Below are 9,794 nucleotides of genomic sequence, written 5' to 3' on the forward strand. Positions count from 1 at the left end.
AGTAAATTGTAAAACTGTAAAACAGTCAGGCAAGAAGAAGCAAGTGTCCTTAACAGGGAGCACTAACTAGAGCTACAGGGCCATATTCATGAAAAAAAAGTACAGGCAGAGATTTATATGTTTGGCAGGATGTTCTTTTTTTAAATTCACATACATTCCTAGTAGAACGCCTGGAAAGCTGTGCCCGGGATGTGATACCTCCCTCTTGTGTAGATTCCCGCACATGAGCAGCAGAACCTGCTATGCAATAGCACATTTAAATATCTTGTTCTAAGCAGGGAAAACATTTTCTTCCCATGGAGAAAGCTCTTTCACTCAAGTCTCCATTAAATGCAGGGGTGATCGGTTCTTCTTACCATCCTCAAAGTGGAGTTTGTGAATACCAACACATGCACATGGCTGTTTGTGTTCACAGACTTACTTACACTGCAAAGCATGCTTTGGAATGCCCTTTCCCACCCCTTGGGCGGGATTTACAACTGCTGATTTCTGTGCTCTGAAAGTGGAGAAATCTGCAGTAGAAAATCTATTACTGCTTGCCAGGCATCCGGTGTAAATGGAGGTATTTTATGCCAATAAACATATGTTTACGGATTAAAATCATTTTGCAAAGCAGTCCCATAAAATTCAGGTGGTTTATTTTAATATTCCATGGCAGTTTCTTTAGTACATCCATAATAAATCGCACAAGTTGACTGACACAAGGTTTGTGCAGTTGCTACTCCACGTTTGCAAAACTCCTTAGGTGATATCAGTTGTGTATGCGTTAATGTTCAATGTAAATCGTATTAATGCAAGCAGAAATCTTGTGAGTGGAAGGCAGTGATTAACAAAGTCGTAAATAGCCAAGGTGTGAAGTTGTACACATTTGCGTCCGCTTTGGAGCAAAGGAGTATTTCTCCAGCTCTCTTGCTGCATTCGATTTCTTGTGAAGATGTAAATGAAGAAGCTGGAGTGGAGAGAGTAGGAGTGACTGGAAGGAATTGCACACATTTCTTTTCTGACAACTAAAGTCCCCATTAAGCCATTTCTCTGTGTCGAACATGATTTGATTTCTGTTGATAATGCTGTGCATGAAACATCAATTACCTACGTTTCAAATTGGACCTGTTCCTGGTACTACCATAAGAAATTGAAAATTATTTACTTTATTGAGCAAGCATGATTCTTCAATTCTAACTGGGTGTTACTTTTTTTCTGCAAATTCTATCATAAAGTAGGAATGAATGTATTAGCCTGTTCCCTGTTGTTGGTTACGAAACAAAGGGCCTGATTCACAAAGGTAAACAAACTTTCGTGTTTTGCTGTTTTTTGGTATTCACAAAGTACGATATACTAGGAACTTTACGACTGTGGAGATGTGGCGGAGAACTCTGCACATAAAAAGATAGGACGGGCCTATCTTTTTCTGCGTGGAGTTCTCTGCCTGCCTGTGGAGTCTCTGCAGTATTAAAGTTACTATTAAATCGTAGTTTGTGAATACTGAATAAGAGTAAACTTGCACAAAAGTGTAACGTTTTGTAAATCAGGCCCAAAATTGGTATTGTGTCTGGCATTTACCTTCCACACCCTGGAAGAGCTGCTGATTGGGAGATTAAGGGGGGAGAGGGGGCCAAGCCGACACCAAACTCCTTTATTGTGTGTGAAAAAGGCCGCTTTATTGAAACAGGTGCATATCACAATTTAACTCCTTGGCCACTGCCTTACAAAACTAACGCCTCGCTATACAATAACCTCCTGACCCCTTGTGTTTTCCCCCCACCCCTACGATCCCCACATCATTTCCCCCATCCCCCAAAATACAACATAACATTCCATAACCAACATATAACCCAATCCTACACCATGTAACCTTTCCCAACTCCCAAACTCCCCTGACCGTAACCCCTACCTGCCTTTAGTGCAACTGTAACTAACCAACCTCTAATCTAAACTTATCCAACCTGTCTACCCTTTACCTGTCCCTGGACCCACATTACCAAACCTCTAACAACAAACTCTAGCCAATCCCGGCCAACTGTCAACCACCCCGCTTGCACCTGCTCCAAGCGACAATACATCCAACAGCCCCTATGTACCTGTTCCAACAAATGCTGCCCCCAAAACCCGCAAAAGTGCAGACCCAAAACCCCTTGAAACAGTCCCCCTAAAACCCCTCTAACCATAGGGAGGGTGGGTGGGGAAAAACTTTAACTAGCGCACCCAGCCACCAGGTCACCAAGCCTAAAATGGTGGCTGGGAATCGCGCGTTTTGTATATATACCCCTTGGGCTACTACCCCTGGATTTGGGCTACATTTGGGCTATCCTTCAAATGTAGCCCAATTATTTACAAAATGGCCGTTCGGCCACGCCCCCCTCTCCCCCCTCCCAACCTGCCCGGGCGGCAGACCTCGCGGTGCTCGGCTGCCCCCCAGGCTCCCATTGGGAGATTAAGGGGGGAGAGGGGGCCAAGCCGACACCAAACTCCTTTATTGTGTGTGAAAAAGGCCGCTTTATTGAAACAGGTGCATATCACAATTTAACTCCTTGGCCACTGCCTTACAAAACTAACGCCTCGCTATACAATAACCTCCTGACCCCTTGTGTTTTCCCCCCACCCCTACGATCCCCACATCATTTCCCCCATCCCCCAAAATACAACATAACATTCCATAACCAACATATAACCCAATCCTACACCATGTAACCTTTCCCAACTCCCAAACTCCCCTGACCGTAACCCCTACCTGCCTTTAGTGCAACTGTAACTAACCAACCTCTAATCTAAACTTATCCAACCTGTCTACCCTTTACCTGTCCCTGGACCCACATTACCAAACCTCTAACAACAAACTCTAGCCAATCCCGGCCAACTGTCAACCACCCCGCCACCCAGGAAAAGGGGGGAAGTGTCGGCGACTGCGCCTCTTCCTCCCCTTTTTCTGCCCCCCCCACGCCCCGCGACCCCGCATGACCTAACGCCTATAAACTCCCAACAGACGCGCCAACACTTCTCTCAACTCCAAAAGATACAGATCCATTCCCATCCTGGACAAGTGCACCCCGTCATCCCTGAACATCTCCCGCGCATCGTATCGAATGTCCCCGTGTGCCACGCGGTCAATCCCCAAATGCCGACAAAACCTCACCATCTCCGTATTAAGTTTCCGTCGCGCCTTATCTACCGCACCTGGGTTCACCGCCCCCCTCCAACTCCTCCGGGGGACAAACTCCGTCCACACAATCGAACAACCCGCCCAGCTCTCTTTGATCAAAGCCAGATCCTTCTTCATCGCCCGCATTAGGGCCAAACCAGTCTCCCTTACCATGTCGTTCTCCCCCAAATGAAGAACCAATACATCTGGGCACCGACCCGCCCTTAAGATCCCATTCAACACGGGCACCAGTTCCTTCCAACGCATCCCCCCCCTACCCCTCCACCCCACAGAGAAAACGTCTTTATTAAAACCCAACTGTTCCCCAAAGTAACTCTCCTGCGCCTGCAATTGGGCCCTCCTCACGAACGAATGCCCCACAATCCAGATAGACATTGCTCGGGCCAGGGGTCCCATAACCGAACCTGAAAAGAAAAACAAGAATGAAAACCTAACCACAACCTCTGAAAAATTTCACTGTCCTGTGTAAAGTCCCTCTTTTGCCTGTTTTACAGTGGCCCCCCACCCCCCGGCTCGCTGCGCACATAACGCTGGTAGCAATTTGAAGACCATCTTCCCAACTTCATGATTTCGCCCCTGTCCCAGCCCCTCGCATGCGCCTCCGACGCTGCCCCGATGCGAAACGAGTGCGTGCCAAAACCCTTTTCCTCGACCCCCAGCGTCCTAAGTGCTTTCCTCAGTACTGCCAGCAATTGTGAAGCTTTAACGCCTCGCCCCTGCTGATGGGAGAAGACCAGTCCCCCCAGACCCCCAGCGCACGCCCTCCACCGCATACCCCAGCGGAACGGACACACCCCCGTGGATCGCCCTTTCCTCAACGTAACCCACTTCCCTCGACTCTTCTGGTCAGTCTTTGCCTTTCGCAGCCAAATGCTCACCACCCGATCCCCAAATGATACTTCCTCCCAGGTCAAACCCCGGTCCGCTTTCGACCCCAGCAGCTCTGATACCCGAAACGCCCCAAAAAACATCCAAGACATGAGTGTGGCGAACAGCAAGGCCTCCCTACCGTCCCAGCACACCGCTGGCAGAACCCCCATCACCCTACCTAAGAGTTCCCATGACAGAGGCCTCCGCACTTTGGCCACTCTCCCACATTCCCGCGCCCAGCCTTCCAAAATCCGCGTCCCCAGCTCCCCCGCGGATGGCGCATAACCCCACAACAGTTTGCCGATGAACGCAACCCCCGCCAACTTGCCCACTATCGTCACCCTTGTCAAACCCCTCTCCACCAAATCCAGAATAAATTGCACCACGTCCTCCCGTCTCTCCGCCTCATAAGCCCGCCATCTCGCCCCTGAGTGAACAAACTCCTCCCATGCCGCCCTGTATGCTATTTTCGTTGACCGCGCCAAAGAACCTAGAACCAATTGTAGCATCCGGTATTGCCTACTTCCCAGAGTTGGCTTGGCATCCTGGTCGGGTTCCCGTCCGCGTCCTTGGCGAGCCCACGGAATCTCCCCCACTGTGAACGAGACAAGGCATCCGCAATGTCATTGTCCACTCCTGGCACATGCACCGCGCGAAACGCAATATCATGCCTCAAACAACCCAGCACAAAAACCCGCAACAGCTTAAGCACCTGCGCATCCCTCGCCGACTGCCTGTTCACCACCTGTACCACTGCCATGTTGTCGATCCTGAACGTGACTTTTTTGTGGGCTAACAAAACCCCCCACAGTGTGACTGCCACCACTAAGGGAAAGAATTCCAAAAACGCGATGCTCCTGCCGCCCTCTAACCAGTCCTCGGGCCAGGGCTCCGCACACCATCTCCCCTGCCAATACAGACCAAATCCCTTGCTTCCCGCTGCATCCGAGAAAATCTGTACGTCCCATACCATGTCCACCTCCCTCATCAAAGGCACCCCATTGAACTGGTGCAGGAAAAACTGCCACATGCGCAAGTCCTCTCTCACCCCTGCTGACAACCTCACATGATGGTGCGGAGGCCTCTGCCCCTCCAGTGCGCGCCCCAGTCGCCTGCAGAAAGTCCGCCCTACTCTGACCACCCTACAAGCAAAATTGAGATGTCCCAGCAACACCTGTATGTCCCTGACCGTCACCTTCTGTCGTGCCAACACCTCGGTCAGCAAACTCAACATGTTCCGTTTCTTTTCCTCCGGGAGGCGCGCCTCCATACGTACCGAATCCAATTCAATACCAAGGAATGCCAGTGCCGTACTGGGGCCCTGCGTTTTTTCCGGGGCCAGCGGCACGCCCATGTCCCCCATGATCTCATGGAAGCTGTCCAGACCCTGCTGGCAGTCCGCGGAGTCTGAGGTGCCGACAAAGAAAAAGTCATCCAAATAATGTGTGACACCTTGGTGACCCGTTCGTTCCGTAAACAACCATTGTAGGAACGTGCTGAAGCATTCAAAGAGTGCGCAGGACATGGAGCAGCCCATCGGCAATGCCTTGTCCACATACCAGTGACCGCCGAATTGTATGCCTAACAGATCCCAGTCATCTGGATGCACTGGCAGCAACCGGAAAGCTGACTTGATGTCGCACTTTGCCATCTGTGCCGCTGCGCCCGCGGACACCACCAGTGCCATGGCCACGTCAACCGATGAATATGACACAGTGGCCGCGCTGTCCGCAATAAAATCATTGACCGACCCACCTTCTGGCCATGACAAATGCTGAATGAGGCGAAACTGTCCCACCTCCTTTTTAGGCACCACCCCAATGGGTGACACAATCAAATTGGGCAGAGGCCACTCGCAAAATGGTCCCGCCATGCGGCCTTCCCGTACCTCCTTGTCTAGTTTTGCCTGTACTACTTGCGGATGCTCCCTCGCTGATCGCAAATTATCTGCCCATCTCCGAACCCTCGGCCCCTCGTACCCCAATCTGAACCCCTCTTGAAACCCCAATCTCAGTGTTTCCGCCGCCGCCCTGTCCGGATAGGCCCCCAGCGCCCCCACCAGCTGCTCTACCCTAACCGGAGTACGAGCCCTTCGCCCCAGCCCCCTTCGCCCCCCTCCCTCCTCCTCCCTGCTGTGACTGCTGCTGAGCTCCAGCCTTAGGGGCTCCCGCCTGCCAATGCTGCCCGCTCTGGCCCGGACCTTGCGTCCCCCAACACTTGACCAGCGGATGGCGCTTGCCGCAGCTCGAGCATTCGTGCCTAAACTTACAATATTCTCTCGTGCATAGTCCTTTGTTAAAGTCCCAGCAAGCCCCTTTATCTCCTGTCGTCCCTCTGCCAGCTCCCCCCACCCCCCCGCGGGTGGGACCCCCTCGAAAGGGCTGGTACACGAGCGGCAGCCCGCTGGCTGTAAATATAGTCTTTCCCGACCCCGCCAGGCCCATGGTATGCTGCCAGAGATCCGTATCCAACTCTCCCCATTTTGCCTCCGCATCCCATGCCATGCGCGCCCGGAATTCCTCATCATACTGAGCCCAGGCATATCCGCCCCCTGTAATCTGTGCCTTCCTAATTACGTCCATGTATTTAAACATGGCCACTGACCTCTCCGGAAACTTCTCGCAATACACGCTGGCATATATCAGAAAAGCCGCTGTCCAGTTTTCTATTGTCAGCGGCACCTTAGGCCTTTTTGCGAGCTCAAATTCCTCTTCCTTAGATCCCTCCTTCGCCCGGACCTCTCTGTGCAGGAGTTTAAGTATCTCCACATATTCCCCTTTCCAAATCCGTTCCTTCGTTGTCAACATCAAGTGCGCCCCCAAGGGCTTGGTCACTCCCATATATGGTAACCGTTTTACCTTCAATTCCTTACTTTCCAGTTTTGCCTCCTCTGCCTTTGCGTCCCCTGTCCCCTTCTCGCTTGTCCCCTCCTTCTTGGTCTGCCCGCTGTCACCCTGCCCTACTCCGTCCGTGCCCACAGCCACATCAACCACATACGCGCCTTTGCGCAGTCGTTCCCCAACCCCCCCCTCCACCCCCGCCCCCCCCACTCCTCTCGACACCATCCTTGGCCGCCCGAGCAAATGTGCATTACCTGGCGCCAGTGTCTCCGTCCGTCGCTCATCCCGACGTCCAGTCCTGGGAGCCGAGCTGCTTTCCCACCGTGATGTCCGACCCGTGGGCTGCGCCTGGCGTCGTGACACCTGTAAGAAACTAGTCACAACATTACTCGGCCCCCCGTCCCTACCGTCTCCCACCTCACGCAACTCCCCTTCCTCCATACTCTCCTCCTCATAGTCCAATTCCTCCTGTCCTGCACCCCCAGCGTTCCCCGCTGGACCTGCCACCTGCTGCTTAGGAAAACAAACAACATTCCTTTCGGTGCTCCTCCGTCGCTGCCCCCCGGGGCGCAGTAACCCCGTGGGTGTTGGGGCCGGCGAGCCCGTCTCGGGCCTACTTGTGCCAGCCGCGTCGGGATCCCTCGCCGGTACTGGGCACGCCGCCCGAGGCTCCACCCTCCCTTCTCCTTGGCGTCGCCAGGCCGCTCCCAGCCCTGCCAAGTCCGGTACCCCGCGCTGTTCCCGCTGCCTCTCCGCTACCTGCAAAGGAAAGGAATGGTCTGGTGTGCTGGGCCTACCTACCTTCCTCCTGCCATCCCATCCCCGCTTGCCAGCCCCCGACGACTCCGCGACCCACGCCTTACCCACCGCGCTCAAATCCGCCCCGTCGTCGTCCTCCCCCTCACCCTCGTCCCCGTCGCTCCACTCCCCCTGTCCACTCCATCTCACCCCGTGCCCGCTCGACTCCCCTCCGACCGCGCCACCCCCCCCACACCCCTCCCCCCTCCCTGCCGTCTCCCCCGCTCTGACGCCCCCAACCCCCGCCAACCCCTCTGCCCAGGACTCAAAGATATCCAGGCCTCCCCAGTCCCTCTCACTGCCCTCCGACTCGAATAGCACTGGGGATTCTCCCCCTGCTGCTTCCCCCTCCAGGGCCCCCCCTACCTGCTCCCACTCTCTGACAGTGCGCCCCCCCGCGCCCCTGCCCCTCTCCCAGGTGCTCGCGTCAAACCCCCCCCCGCCCCTCCCCGTTTCCCCCCCAGCCGCCACATGGCCCAGCGCGATCGCCACCCCACTGAAAGCCGCGCTCCCCCCCCTCCCCTGACCCCCCACCGTCTGGCTGACCGGTCGATCCGTGCCCGAGCCGCCTGCCCCCCCCCGCCCCCCCACACTCCCCAATACCGAGCCTTCCGACCAGGGGGCCGCGCGCCTCCGCGCTGACCCGGCCCCCGATATCCCCCCGCACTGCGCGCTCCCCCCGGGACCTTCCCCCAGCTCCTCGTCCTCCTCCACGTGTTCTCCCCGCCCCCGCGCGCTCCGCGATCCTCCCCGCGTCATCGTCAGGCCCTCCGCCGAGCAGCCTCTCGCCGTCGCCCTGGAAACGGACGCTCCCCGGCTTCCGGAGCGGCCCGCGTACGATCTAGGCCTCGCCTGGTAGGCGGCCGGAGCCTTCCCCCGTCGCGTCGCTCGTCCCCGCCCCCTCCCCAACTCCAGTCCCGTCTCGCTCCCCTCCTCCACACACGCTGACCCCGGGGCAGCGCTCCTGACATATGCGCTGCCCCTGTCACTCACCGCTCTCCTCAACGGACTCCCGGGTGGCGAACAAGCCGCGACGGCGGCCGCCACCCCCGCGGACGCGCGCCTCGCCGGGCGCTTCGTCCAATTGGCCTCCTGCACCAGCAAGTCCATCCTCCCCGCCTCGCTCAACAACCGAATAGCCTCCAGGACGCGATAGTCGCCGCAAGACATGCCGCCAGGTACGTGTCAAACTCCTTACTCACGCCTAATAATACACCAGAAAAACTTTAACTAGCGCACCCAGCCACCAGGTCACCAAGCCTAAAATGGTGGCTGGGAATCGCGCGTTTTGTATATATACCCCTTGGGCTACTACCCCTGGATTTGGGCTACATTTGGGCTATCCTTCAAATGTAGCCCAATTATTTACAAAATGGCCGTTCGGCCACGCCCCCCTCTCCCCCCTCCCAACCTGCCCGGGCGGCAGACCTCGCGGTGCTCGGCTGCCCCCCAGGCTCCCATTGTAAGGGTGAGAGCGGTTGTGAGAGAGTGGTGATATGAATTGTTTGTGTGTGTGCTTGCAGGGCCCAGCTGAGTAGTTTTGTTCGCTAAGAGGGCAGATGGAGACATGACAAGAGCTCGAAAAAAGAACTTGCTACCGAAATTCTGCAAGGGTGTTACCTAGGTAATGGAAGCTGGAACGAGGGAACGAGTTCCGCTTGAGCCCAGATGGCACATTCTTGGTGTTACAGGAGAATGCACGTGGCCAAAGTGGGCCAAAGTGTGGCTGGCTATGGCCGGGGGGAGGGGGGGGGGGTTGTTAGGAGAAACATAGCGCAAATTTGGGGAGCACCCGAACCTCCAACAGTGGCTGCCTGGCTCAGTGATATGGATTGGCGCAGTGGCGCAGAGCAGGTGGTATATCAAAGCCGGAAATGGGGGAAAATATGGGGGCCCTGGACAGAATATAGAGGCCTGCGATGAGACTTGTTTGGAACACAATGCGTTTTTATGTGGTGCTCAGGGACGTACTTCAATGGGTTTTGCTGGGCTCCACGCATATTTTTTATTTTAAAAGGTGAGATCCATTTCCTGTTAGTTGTCATGTCTGATAAATGCTTTTGATGTATAATACATAATGCATATGCCTGAAGCTTGTTTTGTTTAACAAAAGGAATTTAAAAAAATAA

General features: G+C 54.9%; 1 protein-coding gene across 2 annotated transcripts; it reads right to left on the bottom strand.

Annotated features, from left to right (window-relative positions):
* Positions 1–2,949: 2,949 nt before the first annotated feature.
* Positions 2,950–7,781, bottom strand: LOC146817790 (uncharacterized). Of its 2 annotated transcripts, none has more exons than XR_014963021.1 (2): positions 7,122–7,781; positions 2,950–3,561 (listed from the first exon to the last, which is right to left on the bottom strand). XR_014963021.1 is itself a non-coding variant. In XM_085611260.1 (2 exons), exons 1-2 carry the CDS (start codon positions 7,306–7,308, stop codon positions 3,646–3,648), a joined length of 1,164 nt encoding a protein of 387 aa, XP_085467386.1. In that variant the 5' UTR covers positions 7,309–7,781; the 3' UTR covers positions 3,570–3,645. The 2 variants fall into 2 exon arrangements, 1 of the variants encoding a protein (XP_085467386.1); XM_085611260.1 differs by lacking the exon at positions 2,950–3,561 and adding an exon at positions 3,570–4,622.
* Positions 7,782–9,794: the final 2,013 nt, after the last annotated feature.

Source organism: Triturus cristatus, chromosome 6 (assembly GCF_964204655.1).
Source record: "Triturus cristatus chromosome 6, aTriCri1.1, whole genome shotgun sequence".
Classification (NCBI taxonomy): domain Eukaryota; kingdom Metazoa; phylum Chordata; class Amphibia; order Caudata; family Salamandridae; genus Triturus; species Triturus cristatus.